General features: G+C 47.4%; 1 protein-coding gene across 3 annotated transcripts in view; it reads right to left on the bottom strand.

The window, feature by feature from the left end:
- LOC138503099 (protein argonaute-1) overlaps positions 1-17,001 on the bottom strand; it is a 582,484-nt gene that overhangs the window by 239,267 nt on the left and 326,216 nt on the right. For all 3 annotated transcript variants that reach the window (XM_069622604.1, XM_069622605.1, XM_069622606.1), the window contains exon 14: positions 8,456-8,546. In XM_069622604.1, the coding sequence (XP_069478705.1) occupies positions 8,456-8,546 (91 nt within the window). The remainder of the gene's footprint in view (positions 1-8,455; positions 8,547-17,001) is intronic.

Raw genomic sequence — 17,001 nt, 5'->3', positions numbered from 1 at the left:
CCGGAGCAATGAGGATCATCCGGGAACCGAACTTCCGTAACCTCCGCAGCACTTGCGGGATGACGGGGACTGGAGGAAACGCGTACAGCAGCGGGAATGACCACTCCACCACGAACGCGTCTCCTAAGGCTCCTTTTGGAGGAAATTCCCGCGAGCAAAACCTTTCGCACTTCCGGTTGACACTGGAGGCGAAGAGATCCACTTGAGGGGTCCCCCAAAGGCCGAAGATCTCCAGGAGAATCTCCTGAGCCAACTCCCACTCGTGAGAGATCGCACTCTGCCTGCTCAGAGCGTCCGCCGTCACGTTTTCCTCTCCGGCCAGATGAACTGCCGAGATCGAAACTTCCTGCTGGATGGCCCAGAACTCGAGCTGCATCGCCTCCCTGCACAGAGGAAGTGACCCTGCCCCCCCCTTTTTGTTGAGGTAGTGCATGGCCACCGTGTTGTCCGTCAGGATCAGGACATTCTTTCCTCGCACAGTCGGCAGAAAAGCCTTCAGGGCTAGCCTGACGGCCCTCAGCTCCAACAGATTGATATGGAGTCTGGACTCCGACGGAGACCAACGACCGCTGACTGTCAGCCCGTTGGCATGAGCTCCCCATCCCGTGAGGGATGCATCCGTCACGATCGTCACCTCCGGCCAGGGTAGCCAAAATGGAGCCCCCCTCATCAAGTTGCCTTCGACGGCCCACCACAGAAGGTCCCGGGCGACCGAGGGCGGCACCTGAATCGGGTCCGACATCCTGCCGGAGGACTGCGACCATTGCGTCTTGAGTGCCCACTGCAAAGATCTCATCCGCAGGCGAGCCTCTGGCACCAGAAGAATGCAGGATGCCATGAGGCCGAGCAACCTCAAGAACTCGAATGCTGGGAGCGTCTGGGCATGCTGAAACTTGTGCACCATCTGCTGAATGTGAAGAGCCCTCACCTGGGGAGGAAAACACTGCCCCAGGGAAGTGTCGAGCACTGCTCCGATGTACTGGAGCCGCTGTGTTGGCGTCAAATGGGACTTCTTTAAATTGAGGGAGAAGCCCAGCCTGTGAAGGGAGTGGCAGGTGACGGATAGATGATCCAGGACCTGCTCGGGAGAGCTCCCCCTGATCAACCAATCGTCCAGGTAGGGGTAGACGTGAATCCCCCCTTGCCTGAGATGCGCTGCCACCACCACCATGAGCTTGGTGAAAACCCTCGGGGCGGAGGTCAATCCGAACGGCAGGACCCGAAACTGAAAGTGCGAGTCGCCAACCGCGAACCTCAGGTACTTCTTGTGCTTGGGATGGATCGGCACATGGAAGTAAGCATCCTTGAGGTCGAGTGACACCAACCAGTCCTGAAGCTGAAGGGCCTGGAGGACTTGAGAGAGAGTGACCATCTGGAACTTGTCCTTCCTGAGGAGTTTGTTCAAACCGCGCAAGTCCATGATGGGTCTCAATCCTCCGTCTTTCTTGGAAATCAAAAAATAAGGGGAGTACCATCCCTTGTTCCTCTCCGCTACAGGCACCAGTTCTATGGCGCCTTTCTCCAGCAGGGCTTGAATTTCCTGCGCAAGGAGCGGATCCGGACTCTGTAAAGAGAGGTTCCCCGGTGGATTGTCGTGAGGCCTGTGCCGGAAAGGAAGACAGTAGCCGTGGGTTATGATCTCCAGAACCCACACATCTGAAGTAATGGCATGCCACTCTACAAGATGCTGCGCCAGCCTTCCCCCAACCGGCGAACCATGGGACATGGCCTCATGACTGAGCAGGAGCGGCTGCGGCGTTACCTGAGGGCAAAGAGGCAACTGCCCGAGCGGCCTTGGCACCACGGGTACCCTGTCGTCCACCTCTGGTACCCCTGCGTTGGCCTCTTTGACTGCCAGCTCCTCTCGCTCTACTGAAGGATGAGTAATAGCGAAAGGAACCACCCCTCCACTGCTGTCCCCTAGGACGAAAAGGCGGAGGTTGGCGAACTGCAGCGCCCAACGACTTCGCTGCAGCTTTGGAGGTCTGCAACCTCTCAAGGCTCTCGTCAGCCTTGCTGCCAAAAAGGTGTTCACCATCAAAGGGCATGTTGAGGAGCCGGGACTGCACATCAGGAGCAAACCCCGACTTCCGCAACCACGCAAACCTGCGTATCACGGTGCTCGCCGCCATGGACCTACTGACGCATTCAGCTAAGTCCAAACCCGACTGAACGGACTCACACATGGCATCCTTACCATCCTGGACCATAGCAAGGAAACCATCCCGTTCGTCCCCTTCGGGAATATGTTCAGCCGCTAACGCAACACAGTTCCACAGAGTGTGCGTGAAACGTGACAAGGCACAAATGGAGTTGGCCGCCTGAAGCGCCATACCACCAGAAGAAAACACTTTCTTCGCCCAGCCATCAAAAAGTTTGTCGTCCCTATCAGGAGGGATGGTAGGGTACGACGCCTGCTTTGCCGGGGCCGTGGCCGCCTGCACCACCAAACTCTCCGGAGTGGGGTGCCTGGTCAAGTAGCAGGGGTCGCTACTGGCTGGACGGTATTTTCGCGACATGGATCTGCCCACTGCCGGGAGACTCTCCGGAGCAGTCCAAGCCGCCGCCACCCTTCTCTGTAAAGCCATATGGAACGGCAGTACCGGGTCAGTTGGGGGACCAACATCAAGGATGTCCGTCAGATCATCCTGCACAAACTCCCCTGGGGGAGCAGACCATCCCAGATACTCAGAAACCCTAGCCATAAGGCGCTGGTAGGAGGAATCGGCATGGGAACCAGGCTCAGGTCGACAAAACTCCACCTCCGGAGAGGTGTCCAGTCCACTGGCATCATGCAGTGACTGCCTCAAATCGGCAAACTGACTGTGGCCCGAGACAAGATCATCCGGCACCTGACTAGGCACCAGGCCATCAGAATCTTCATCCGCCTCTGAAATATAATCCAGTTGGCGAAAAGAAGGCACCCGAGAGTGCTTGCTCTTAACCAGAGCCTTCCTAGGGGGTTCACCCGTGACACGGGGCACCTCCGACACGAAAGGCGTCGATGGCGTCGAGCGAATCGGCGCCGACGTCGAGAAAACCGGCAACGGCGCCGAGAGGATCGGCGTCGACGTCGAGGAAATCGGCGTCGACGTCAGATGCAGCGCCTCCAGTATCGGCGGCGTCGACACAGCCCTCGAAGCCGGAGCCCCGAGCGTGTCCCTCGACGACCGGATCGTCGACGGCGTCGACGACTTCCTCGAAGCCGAAGCCTCGAGAAAGCCTGTCGACGCCCTCGACGCCTCCGACGTCGATGTCTTCCTCGAAGACTTCACAGGTACACACGGTCTCGAGCGCGTCGAGGACCGGGACCTGGAACGGGTACGTCGAGAACGAGCCTCCTTGTCCGAACGGGACCTCTCCCGTGACTCGTGCCGACCACTCTTGCGAGCGGTGACTCTCGACCTCTCACGGCCGACCCCACGCGGGGGCGCGGACGGCTGAGTACCCTGCGACTCAAGAATCGCCAACATTTTCTTCCCGAAGGAAGCCCATTCCTCCGGCGTCGCACGGCTGGTGGGATAACCGACGTGCCGGGCAGAGTCCTCGGAAGAGGACCTGGAAGGCGACCGGTGTCGGCGCTTCCGAGAATGCCTCGAAGAGGCCGAGGAGTGGCGAGACCGACTCCTAGAAGAAGACCGACGAGACTTCCGACGATGACGCGGAGAGTCACCCCTCGAATCATCCGTCGAAAGCCCCGCCGACTTCGACTTCCGGGGCTTGGACACCCGACCTACCGACAATTTCTTCTTACGTTCGCGTAAGGCCTTGGACGTAAGCGACTGGCAGTCGATACAGTCATCCGTGTCGTGGGCCTCCCCGAGGCACCAGAGGCAGGCGTCGTGCGAGTCAGTCACCGACATCTTGGACCCACACTCCCCGCACTTCTTGAAGCCCGGACGCGGGGTTGCAGACGAAGTGGAAGACATCTTCGAAGGATAACAAACGAACAGGTTCGAAGAACCAGAAAGAACAGAACTCCAAAGAGTCGAGGCTAGAACCGAGAAACACGAAGCAACACGTTCGCGGAAAAAACGGAACTGAGGCTACGGGCGTCGTGCGTCCTACTTATCACATCGGATGACGTCGGACGTCGGAGGAGGTCCTCGACGGCGGCGCATCGACGTCATCGACGCAGGACGCAGACGCCGGAAAAGTTTCCGAAGCAGCACAGCTGTGGTGATTACATGTCATAGATATGGAATACGTCGGAGGACCCAATCCCCTCGAAGTGTAAGTTAAAGAGTTGTAAAGAATTGTAAATCAAAGTGGTCCTGCGATGGGTCAAGCAAAATTCTGCGCACAATAGAAAGTCTTTGATTCCGGTGTCAAAAGGGATTTGAGTCCGGAAGAGGGGAACCCGTGATTCGAGCCCGAAGGAGAGGGACCAATCGTGAACTTATGAATGTGAGAATCTTGACAAAGGAAAGGAACTTTTGTGTTTTGTTTGCTACATCAGACTCTCTGCAGTAAGACTTTGAATGGCAAAGAGACTTTGGCACAGAAGGTCCTGATACTGAGATATTGAACTGTACGAGTAACAGAAAGTACTACAAGCACCAGCAGTCACTGGGAAAGAAGGTAATACTGTGTGTTTTGACAAGCAAAGTCAATTTCAAGGCGGAGGAAGCCTGTGTTCTGACAAGAGACGTTTCTTTTGAGAATTCTTTTTGTTTCTTAAAGATTTTGCCAAAGTGGTGCGAGACCAGCTGAACCATTCAACTCTGTCCTCGTGCCGAGGAAGCCAGAGTGTGCATGAAGCTGGAGAGTGATGCTGTGTCCCGTGCTGAAAGCATGGGGACGGCAAGCCAATTGCTCAACTGTCCTGATATATTATTTCTTGAATACTTTTCCATTTTTGCATACACTACTGTCCCACACCATTTTGTATTTAGAAGTAAAGATTGGCAATAGGTTTATTAGTATAGGTCATTTGATTTTGACAGACTTGACTAGGACTGCGTTATTATTTGATGGTTGTAGCTTGCTCCCATCCTTAGATTTAGGTTTAGATACGTGTTAGGCAAGATTGTATGCAGTACCCTTTGGGTGCGCTACAACAACCCTGACCTCCTGGCAATAGGAACCCAACCTTTGGTATACGTCTGTACTACACAGGTTGGTAGTGTGTTGAGCAGACAGGCTTATCTCAAGAGGGGTCAATGTGAGCGCTAGGGGAGTTACACAGAGATTCACATTGACAAGTATTCAAATAAACTCTTACACACAAGGTTTCTTGATTAAACAATTATTAATTTAACAGTCAGTTAGAGTAAGCCTTCTTCAGAAGGGGGCGATATAAAGCAATACACAAATACACTTCAAAATATACACTCTTAGTTTTCTAAATGAGTAAGTACCCTTTTGGGATGGCCCACAACACACTCAGGTGACTTCAATAGTTAGGGTGCTAGGGACATTAATATGTCACTGTTGCATTTAGAATATTCTTGGCAGGAGTGTCAAAGAAAAGAGGTTTCAGATTATGATAAGTATTCACACAATTGTTCTTAAGCAGGTACGTACTTGCAAAATAACCCTCCAATGCAAAGTCAGTTAACCCCTTCCTAGAAGGAAGATACCACATATAAGCCGAGGAGAGAAGTCTCATTCAAGTCTCAAGTGAGGTTACACGACAAGAGGTAAGTTCTCTTAGACTGTACAGTACCTTTAGGTTGAAGAAAAGTGCAGCAGATGGCTTCTGTTCCAATGCAGCTCAGCAGATCCAGGTGTTGCTGGGCCTCAGTCGTGGGGACGAGAGGGAGGACTTTTGGGGACTCTTGCACTGCAATGGGACGGTCACCGACCGCAACTGGCAATCTTCAAACAAGTTGCACTTAAGTGTTTCAGCTCCGCGCGTCTACCGCAAATAGCAACACTGCGGATCCTGGCTGTCGAGATGGGCTTTCCTTGCACCTGGGATACCGCAGTCTGTTGAGGGGACTCAGGCTTGGTCAGTCCTGCTTCCTGGGAGTCCGGAGGATCTTCCTGGAGCTCTTGGCCAGCTTAAAAGCAACGCACACGATCTGGTGTTCCTTTCCCTGGCTTTTCGGTTCCGGCAGCAACTGCAGTGGAATTTCAACTAGCTCCGAGAGGATGTCCATGTGGCTTACTTTGGAGTTAATTGGTCCTACCAACACAAGGGGAGAAGTCGTCCTTGCAGGGCTGCTCTAGTCGAAACAAAAAATAGAGTTTCAGCACAGCAGCAGGGCTTCACTGTGCAAACCAACGGTCCAGGAGTTGCAGCAGGCGTCTTCTTCAAGTTCTTCGGATTCTTTCGTCTCTTAGGAGACTAAGCACAGGGTGTTTCGAGCACCTTCCTCGCTTCCTGCCCCCGCCAGACACCCTGGAGCCAGAGGCGGGCTTCACTTGTGAATCCTGCCAAAGACGAAACGACCAAAGGGACCAAACTTGGTTTGGCGCGCAGAGTAAATCTCAAGAAGGACCTTTCCACAAAAAAAGGCGAAAAATGAAGACCAGGGCCATTTGGACAAAAATGGCACCCTTGGGTGCTTTTCTGCAGCTGTGAACGCATCCCGCGTTAAATGCACATCACGGTAGTTAAAGGTAATACACTGCCACCAGCCATTCCTCGAGGAAAGGGTAACATACAAATGTTACATGAGAAACTAGACAAAGGGTGTACTAAGTAACCCCTCCAACACCCTATTGTAAGATAGTGTGTGCTGGGTCTAGAAAGTTCCAAATGTAAGTAAAGTCAATTTCACTTCACTTCATTTAATTTCATTGTAAATGTTAGCATAAGCCACACTTAATGGGATTCTCAACTTTGGCCTGGTCCCATCTGGATAGAAGTGTGAATGTTACCAAGTGCCGCACTTGGATGGAATCGACAACGCTGGCCCTGCCTCACATCTAGATAGGATATTGAGGATTAGCAAGTGCCACACTCAGATGGAATGGTGAATGATAGCAAGCATTACACTTAGACATAATTGCAAGGACAGAAATGCCAATTAACCAATCCACTAACAATTTCACCCCTCTGCATACACCTCTCAAACTCTAACCAAACATAACCACAAGCCTACAACACGATGATCCGCACAAACTTCACTACACTGCAACAACAACACAAACCACACATAGACTCGCACAACAGCACACGATGACTACCAACCGTAAAACACCCCAAGCCCAGCCAACGGACCAACTGGGCTGAGGCTGTCAACAGCACATCACTGCTCTCTTGCACTTTTCCAGCTTATTCCCACTAACTCACCCCCCCTTCCCTTTTCAGAGCCAGGGGACCACAATATCTTTTAACATTAACATTCACTGCTCTTGGAAACAGTAGTTTATCCAAGAGAAGGTATTTAAACCTTTGGGAAATCTGAAAGACTTCTCTGTGTAGCTGCACTAGGTGCTGTGTGACACAATGTAAAAGATGATGCCTATGGAGTTTGTCAGGCTTCATAACCAAAAGAAACAGAGTTCAAAATCACCTTAAAATTACATGAGAGAGTGGGGAAAGGGTCTCACTCTTGCCAGGTTAAAAATTCCAAGTCATCAAAATCCAGCAAAGTTGCTGGTGGTCTCTAAGAGAGAGAGAGGAATTAGAACATTTCTGAGAATTCTCCCTAACAATAGGCGTTTAAGCACCCCTTTGAAATTCAATAAACACCCTTGAACTGTGTCTCATTTGTGTCGGTCTTCATTGATGATACCAGGCCTTTCCTTACAGGGACCATCACTCTCCCCAAAATAAATGAGCTGAGCAGGTAAATATAGTGAAAAAGGCTTTAATCACCTCAAACGTCAGGCTAGAGTTCCAGACAAAAAAAAAAACTGCTGGAGTTCCACTGAAATCTACGGTGGGAAAATGCAAAACAAATAATCTTCTCTAACGCCATGCCAATATTTCCGGCATATAGGCAGCCCTTACAGCACCGCTTAATAGGCAAAATTAACAAGGGTTGCAGCGACATTCGGGCTACAGTTGAAGGACCTCTACTCGCAAATAAAGCAAACAAACCCTGCACGTCAGCATAATAATTTCTCTTGCCTAACTGTAAAACGTTAGGCAAGAGAACCCCAAAAATGAAATGTTGCCACTACATTGGAAAACGAAACTTCTACACTAGAGTTCCACCTTAATGTTTTCTTCATTACATATCCTGTAACTCATCAGTAGGAGTCAGTCTTTGAATCCTTGGACCCAGCCTCATTAATAATCAATGATCGTTATTGATAGATCACGTGGTATTGCGGTGATCGTGCGCTTCTTGAAGCTTTAGATACCAGGCGCTACTAGTACCCAGTGCAATAATACCCAATTGATCAACCCCTGGTGGATGGAGTCTGGTCCTCTGGGAGGCAAAGCGATGACCTGTAGGTTTAATATAGATTCCAGCAGAAAGCTGCACTGCAAGGGGTTATAACTGCAGCTGTGAAGCCCCAGGTAGCTAGCTAGCTGTGAGGAGTGGTCACTTACGGCTGTGATGGAGGGCTTTTTGCCATCTCCCGCTGGCGGATGCGTCACGTCTGCTCCCAGGAAGATGACCGGCTGCTGGAACACGGCAGACCTGTGGGGAGGCAGAAAAGAATGAGTGAAATCTAATGGCTGCCTAGGAACAGAAGCAAGAGAAGCACGGCTGTAACCAGAAGCCAGGCGCGTGCTCGACCTGTTGAGTTCCGCGTGCCACCGGAACTCAACAGGTTCCGGTGGCAGTGCATTGTGTGGAGTTTGGCCAATCCTGTCCTGTCACATGCCTTGGGGTAAGAGGAACAACATGCTACTTCAGTTAGGTCTGCAGAATTATTCCCAGGGCTGCCAGTGCCACTACACTTGGTACTTTGGGATCGAGGCTGTGGAGCGAGGGCCACCCTCTACTACATAGGGCAACAGCTGTGAGGAACGGGGAGCTGCCGCTTTTCTGGAGTGCACTGATAAGTGAACACCCCCAAACCCTTGGCGGGCCCTAACCCCCCCCCCCGCCTGTTTGCCTGATACACAGAAGCCAGTTCACATTTTTGTTAAAGCATACATGACACATGATATTCACTGGTGTGCTTTAGAGGTGCCGAGCCTGCTGTCTGGCTGATCTTGGTAACGAAGATCTGAAGTGATCAATTCATCGCATGCTCTATGTGCTCACTGTGGTATATTCAGTTTGAGTTCACCAACGTAGGACTTTTGTTGCATTTTTACCTTCCTTTGAGGAATATATTCATCAAGTTTGTTATGAGAGGTTTCCATTTTTTGAGCTCTTTTGCCTAACTTGGAGCGTCCACTCCTCTTTCTGCTGGATTCCTTGGTTTTTGATTCCTCCTCCGCCTAGCCAGGCATAACCCAAAGCACAACAGCTTATTTTTTCTGATTTAAAAGGGTCAGATCTAATCTCCCAGGGAAGGCCGTAAAGGAGAGAAATAAACCATCAGAGACCCATCAGCAACATGACTGTATGTAGTTTGCTTTCGTCCATTACATAATATAAATTCAACAATTCTTTGCCTTTCATGAATGCAAAAAAGGACCTGACTCAGGAGTAAACATTTAATTTGCAAGTATTTCCCTTCTCTGGCTGCAGGATGTTCATGATACAATGCACAGGCGCACACAGGCGCTGCACATTCATATTAAGAAAAGCCCTCAACCATAAAGGAAAGCGCCGGACTGCCTGCAGAAAGACCCCAAAGCCAACACAAATAAAGCCCAGTAATAGCCGATAGTCCCAGCTCTGGCCCAAGCTGGAGGCTTTGACCAGCCATGTCTTGCAAGGGATTTCACAGCTTTAAATCGCTCATTTACAAATGCTATGCATGTTCTGCACATTACCAAGATGCTTGCATGTGTCAAGCAATGCCTACAAACAGGCGACTATCACACAGATTCTTCTGGGAGTAGGTCTGAAAGAAGCAGAGCCATATGTAGGGTAGTTTGCAGAGATCTAAAGTTGTGCCATGTCAGGTGTGAAATACACCAGTTTTGCTTTTAGGTTCACTTCATATTACATTCTGGAACATTTAGTCCTGCATTCACAATATGTATGATACTAAATGGTATGCAATACAATAGCCAGGACATGTAGAACATGATCCGAGAGCAGTGTTTTGACATATCTTTAAGAAACAGGCGTGTGCATGAAGGAATGATGTTCTGTGAGATAAATGGATCATGTTTCTTCTGCAATTCTACCTTTAAGAGGTGTGACTAATCTCGACAATGTGTCCCTTCCCCCCAAAAGGGAGCCACCCCCTTTGAAGCTAGGGAGGTGAGCCTGTTACACAAGATTCTCCCTTTGGGTCTGGGCAAGTGGAAACTCACTGGGAGTTACTCCCCTCTTGGGGACAAGGACTATCATTCCATGAAGGAAGTTTCCTGTCCAAACAGCCCTTGCATATAGGGGGATGGAAAAGACTGTCATTTTTTGTTACACCTATAACCACAACAAAGACACTTCTTTCACACTATTGGCTTTAGGTAATGCTGGATCACATCTGAATGCAACAATCACAGATGACAGACTCAATCTTGTTTGTTGTAATGATGTACATAAGAGCAGCATGGACTGCGAATGGGACAGAGACTCCTATGGAGGGAAAAGGCCTTGCTACGCGGAAGCGAGCCTCTGTCGAGACACCGTCCTGGAGGGGTGGAGCAATGCAGAGCCAGTGGTGGCGTGCAGGCAGCAAAACTCTCTAGCTGGAGGCTGCGAGGCGGGCAACCCGACCAAACAGGCAGCTCCGGTCAGGGCAGAAGCAAAGATGGGAAGAGAACAGTCTTCACTGGTGGCTTGATAAGTGGTGGGCTGGGCGCCCGACAACCGAGACCGAGACAAGAAGGGAGAGCGGAGCCTGGATCCTCAAGCCAAGAGTGTTTGCCAAAGAGACGAGAACCCAGAAGGAAGCAAACGCTCAATGCGAGGATATGAGTTGGCGTTGCGAACTCCGGCTGTCAAGAGGGCCGAAGTTGACAACCGTACAAAAGCCTGGAGGAGCAGGACAGACCTCCGACCCAGGAAAACCAGGCTAGAAAAGGTACGAACGTTGCATGATATGGCTGGAAGAGCCACCAGAAGTACTAGATAGTAAGAGAAGCTACTGGGCACACTGCCCGACTAAAACAGAGCAAAAGAGATTTGAATGCTGCATGTCATCATGGTGCCTCAGAGCAGAGGCGTTGAAAGATATTATTTTTAGGGAAGACATAAGAGAGGAAATAATATGCTATTTTAAGATCAACACTGGCAGTGTTGAGACAGCGGGCATGCTCTGGGAAGCCTTTAAAGTGGTAGTGAGGGGGATAGCTATAGCTAAGTCCAAGGGACTACAAGGAGGGATCTTAGTTGAACTACAAGAAGCGGAAACGGAGCTAGAAATAGCATTGAGAAGGGAGGTAATACCAAGGAAGATAATGAAGCAATACTCAAGCTGCAACAGAAATGCGCGGGACATTGGGAGAGATTGTGCAATGTCAACTATAAAAAGTACATAGAGACACAGCATGCAGTAGGGGACAAACCAGGGAGAGCCCTGGCATGGCTATATAAGAGCGAGACCCCCAGACCCACGACCAGAACGATAACGAAGGATGATGGGCGCATAGTGGACACCCAAGGAGGAGTTAATCAGGAATTTGCAGATTATTACCGACTCCTGTACGGAGATGAAGAGGAAAGTGATAGCAAGGAAATAAGAGAAACACTGGAGGATATTGGATTGCCGCAGATTAGCACAGAAGAACGAGAGGAGCTGGCCGCTCTGCTTACTCTAGAGGAACTGGAAGAGGTAGTGATGCAGCAAGACCCCGGGGGCCGATGGACTCCCCAGCAAATTTTTATAAAATGTACAAGAATGAGGTACTCCCCCCGCTTTTAGAGATGCTAAATGAGGCATACAAAGTGGGAAGGCTACCAGAGTCCCTAAGAGAGGCGATTATCATACCACTTCCCAAACCAAATAAGCCTGGCTATGATTGCGGCTCATATAGACCCCTATCAATGTTGAATCAGGATAGTAAAATATGAACAGCAGTCCTGGCAAACAGAATGAGGAGGACCATCGATAAATTAATATACCCCGATCAGACCGGCTATGTCCCTAATAGGAACATAACCAACAATCTCAGACAACTCCATCGACTCTGTCAAATGGCCATGGCTGATTGCGGCCCTCACAAACTATGGAATAAGACCTGGGTATCTCAAATGGGCCAAACTATTACATAGCGCGCCGCTGGCTAGAGTTAAAACAGGAGCAGTAATATCAGAGAGGTGGCAACTCAGTAGAGGCACTAGGCAGGGATGCCCGTAGTCCCCCATGCTGTATATTCTAGCCCTAGAGCCCCAGGCGATCTACCTGAGGCAACAGTATGACATAATAGGCATCACCATAAAAAGGGGAACCGCATTTAATTTCCTTGTACGCTGTATATTTCCACTGGGCAGATTATAAAGGGATCCCATTAGAGCAGTTACCAGTTTTACAGATGCCATGGGAGGTCAGCACGTTTCGATATCTTGGGATAGACCTATATCATACGGTGGAAGCAAAGCATCAATATAACACTGAGAAAGCGATCAAGACTATTGAAAATAGTATGAAGTTGTGGGTGAAGCTCCCCATGGCGATGTTAGGACGAGGGGCAATGCTTAAAATGGTGGTCCTGCCAGGACTGTTGCACTATTTTGGGAACATCCCATACTTGATATCAAGGCAATTCTTTGCTAGGATAAATAGCATATGCAGGGAATTCCTCTGGCATGGGACGAATAATAGAGTGGCACTTTGGAAGCTACAAAAGTCACTTGAGAAAGGGAGTATAAAACTGCCAAACTATGAAATCTATTAATGGCAAGTCAGCTGCAATATGTAGCTAAATGGCTCTCCGAAGAACCAACCTCAGAGTCCAGGCTGTTCCGATTGGACTGTGCCCCATTCTTCCTAAAAGAAATGATGTGGTTGCCCAGATCGAATATGGAAAGACGTCCAAAGATGATGATACTCGAGTGGGAGATATGGCGTAGAACCTGTCAGGTAATGGAGAACCCATCCCCGTGTTCCCCGCAAGTGCCATTAGTTGCACTGGCGGGAAAAGAAAAGAAACTAAGATTGATGATCAGGAAGCACTGGGAACCGGTGGGGATAGCAACAATGGGCGACATGTGGCAAGAGGGAGTATAAATGACTTTGAGGTGTTGGTGGAGGAAACGGGTTTACATACGGGACAGTATATCACATACCATAGGGTGGTGCAGCAAATCAAAGAGACATGGTCCGAAGTAGTACTAGAAGATGAACCGGACGCCACCATAGATACGATATATGACATAGCAGAAGGGGGACACAAGATATCTAGAATATATGAGCTGATGATGTCCAAAGTGGGGAAGGAAGTGGTACAACTGAGACAGAACTGGGAAGAGGAAGTGGTTCCCAAATGAGTTAGGGGATGTGGGAACGAGCCCAAGGGTACCACAAAAAAGTGTCAAGAAATGCAAGACTACAACAGATACAATTATATATAACCCTGCGGCGTATATGACGGTTGTATACGAATTGTTCATTTTACAACTGTTAGAATTACAATTGACCTTTTCACAATTGACCGAATTGTGAAGGATATATATATATATATATATATATATATATATATATATATACGGTCAATTGTGAAAAGGTCAATTATGACCCTTTAAATTCGGTCAATTGTTCATTCGAACAATTGTAAACGAACAATTTGGGTAATACCTATATGACACCCCAGAGGATAGCCAAATTCAAAAATACAGGACGACAATCATGCCCCAAATGTGACGAAGAAAACGCCAGAATGGTAGACATATTCTGGTCATGTCCAGTAATAGAGAGATTTTGGGGAGAAATAGCACATAGGCTGGAAGAAAACGGGATTAAGATAGTGGTGGATACAGTGTGGGCTTGTCTGATAGGAGGGTTTCCTAGACCATGTAAACTCAAGCATGTGAGTAAACTAAAAGACCTGGCGTACGTACTTGCAAAAAGAAGAATCGCTATGGGGTGGAAGGCATGCCATAGACCAAGAATAGAAGTATGGTGGAAAGACCTAGAGAAATGGGCTGAGGCTGAAACTACAGTATAGCAGGAAGCAAGCAATGTTGGGGGGGCGGGGAGGAGGCTGAAACCTTGATAGCTTGGAAACAACTAATAGCTGAATTATTTGGGCCCACACAAGACTGGTCAAGTGACCAGGATCCAACAGAAACCATGGAAAAGGAATCCCTACTGCAAGAATAGAACATGAAGGAGGGTAGGCTCGAAAGGGTGGGAGGGAATGGGTGAAGCAGTGGACACGGATAAAGTGATGTATATTCAAAATGTTACTATATGCACTGCAAGTTTGGTTTGTGTTGTTTGTTAATAAAAATTGTTTAAAAAAAAAATGTTGCATGTCATGACTGGAAGAGCCAACCAGGCTATTAAAGACGGACAGACATGTCCTGTGGGGATGAAAGTGAAAAAGAGGGTGAATGCTCTACAGCGAGGCCAGCAAAGTGCATGAGGCCACAGGAATCTGAAAAATACCAGAGCGAGCAGACGCCCTAAGTTAAATATTGAAATTGTAAAACAAAGACACCTACCAGAGAACCATAGGACTTTGGGGAGTCTTAGTGCCATGAAGGTGGGAGACAGAGAAGTCAAGTAAACCTGAAGGGATTTTGACATTTGAAATAAAACCCAAGAAAAGGATAAGTAGAAAAGGTTTTGCTTTATCAAGGGTGATAGTGGCGCCCATACAGATGATAATTATAATTCCTACTAAGAGAGATTATCTGAAAATTGTCTAAAAGATTGTGGAAGCTATTGTGTACTAAAGAAATGTACTAAAAGGAAAATACGAGTTCTCTTATTTTTGCGCCCTGGTTTATACATATATTGTGTGCACCATGGATTGCAAAACCAACATTGCGCATATCTAAGCCACAATAACCTGTGTTTTATTTTTGAGTGCAAAAAAACGTTTATTTTCTGCAATTGCTGTATAAACCATATGACTGATATGCAACTTCTTCACAGCATCATTGGTCAGAGCTTAAGTTTAACAAATTGTCATTGCCAACACTACTGCTATGTGTTTCGCCAAAAAGAGGCTTTTTCAAGGCTAACTCTCTTGCATAATAATAGTAACAGTTGGAAGTTAGTCTACCCATAGTTTGGGATTTGCAGCAATCCTGCATGCAAAAGAAATTCAACCAAGAAATCTGCAAAAACATCCATTGCCAAAAAACATAACAGTAAAACCAAAGTTGATGATTGAAAAGAGAGGGGGGGAAATGAGCAAAAAACAAAAAGAGAGTGGTTAGTATAATAAAAATGGGCTTATCGCTTGATGGTTAAAACATATGGTCTCTAAATCCTTAAAAGTATACAGTTATTTCCTACCCAACTATTTGTGGTCCTGTGGGCAATATTAGTAGTTATGAATCTATAGTTCAACTTCAGATATTGCGTCATATTTACATTTTGTACTGTTCAAGGTAGGAGATGAAAAAGTTGTTTACTTATTGGTGTAAGATTACCACATACCTCTGTATCTATATCTCCATATAACCAAGTGGAATATGTCCTCTACTTATAGTAAGTTTTCCTGACCTAGGAAGAGCATGTAACTCCAGTGAACATTAGGATTGTTCACAGACAGTTAATGAACCACTCCTTAAACAACTTTCCAATTAATCTAAAACTAGTCACTTGTTTCATAATATGTGACAAGAATGTGTACAAAGTTTAACCTGAACAACTTTTGCAGGTACATACAATTAGCCATGAGGGTCTTGGTTAAAAAATGGATGTACTATGACAGATATAAATGGATGTACTATGACATATTTGCATTTAATAAACAGTGATAGAGTCACTAAATGCTTTCGTTTTAGCTCAACAACTATTTGGCCCGGATGAAGCACCTAGTCATTTTTGTGAAACAAGGGTTAGCCAAGGTCATGCAGACATTTTGTAAACCATGAATACATGGACATAAAGGCACCTAATCTGATCTTGCATAACTCTTGACATTTTGGGCAGCAAGTATCAGTGTGCATACACCAGATCTTCCACATGTGATATAGGAAGAGAATTCAAACAAACTCTACAATTGCTAGATTAAAGCTTCTTTGTAGTTTGAGAAAACCTACGCAAAATGGATGTCAAAGACTGATTTAGAGTTGAAGGCTTTCAATGGAAAACTAACAATACAGAATAATTTTCCAACAATGGGGCTAAGAAGAGCCATGATCTGCACATGCTTTATGATGAGGGATTTGTACACAAGTTACTGCCTATGACAGAACTTGTAAACCTGTACATTCAAGGTGGGTTTTTCTAATTCTTAGATTTAGCCTGAACTACACAAAGGTTCAGTAGACTGGCTGAGCAGCAAGGTTTAGTCTAGGAGGAGAGGAGGGCTGTAAAAAGGTACAAAGAACTCTGAGCCTACACTTATTCATGAAAACACTAGAACACTTAAAGTTATATAAATAATAGTAATTTGATATATACAATAAGGCACACAAATATTTGCAAGGTAGCTAAGTACTAAACACAGTGACACATGTAGAACATAATTGCAAGTGTCTTAAGTAATAGACCATAGGTGTAGTCACTTTCAGATTAACTTCTACAGTAACAGATCTCTTAGTAAAACCATCTGAAATGTATATGCAAACATTTCTAACTTATGAGATCTTTTTATAACTTTTTTACAACCTGTGTTAAAGAGTCCAGCCCTAGCTTATGAGAGTCTCACAATGTTCAGAGAGGCCATAGGCGTTAGGAGTTGAGCAGGATAGGTATGATACAGTGTTCAAAGTAAGTTTCAAAAGTGGCAGAGATCAAAAGGCTCTCTTCTGGATTGTCAGGTATGTAAAGCTAGATTTTTCAAGTTAAGAAATCCTAGGGGTTTCCTTGTGAAGGTGCCTCAAGGACCAGTGTCCTAAGGCAGGAGAGAGTACTATGGGCTTGTTCACCCCAATGCATCTCTATGTGAGCCCTGGAGCGTTG

The sequence above is a fragment of the Ambystoma mexicanum genome, chromosome 11, assembly GCF_040938575.1.
Source record: "Ambystoma mexicanum isolate Mex_15411 chromosome 11, UKY_AmexF1_1, whole genome shotgun sequence".
In the NCBI taxonomy this organism is placed as follows: domain Eukaryota; kingdom Metazoa; phylum Chordata; class Amphibia; order Caudata; family Ambystomatidae; genus Ambystoma; species Ambystoma mexicanum.
This window is presented reverse-complemented; position numbering and strand designations above follow the sequence as displayed.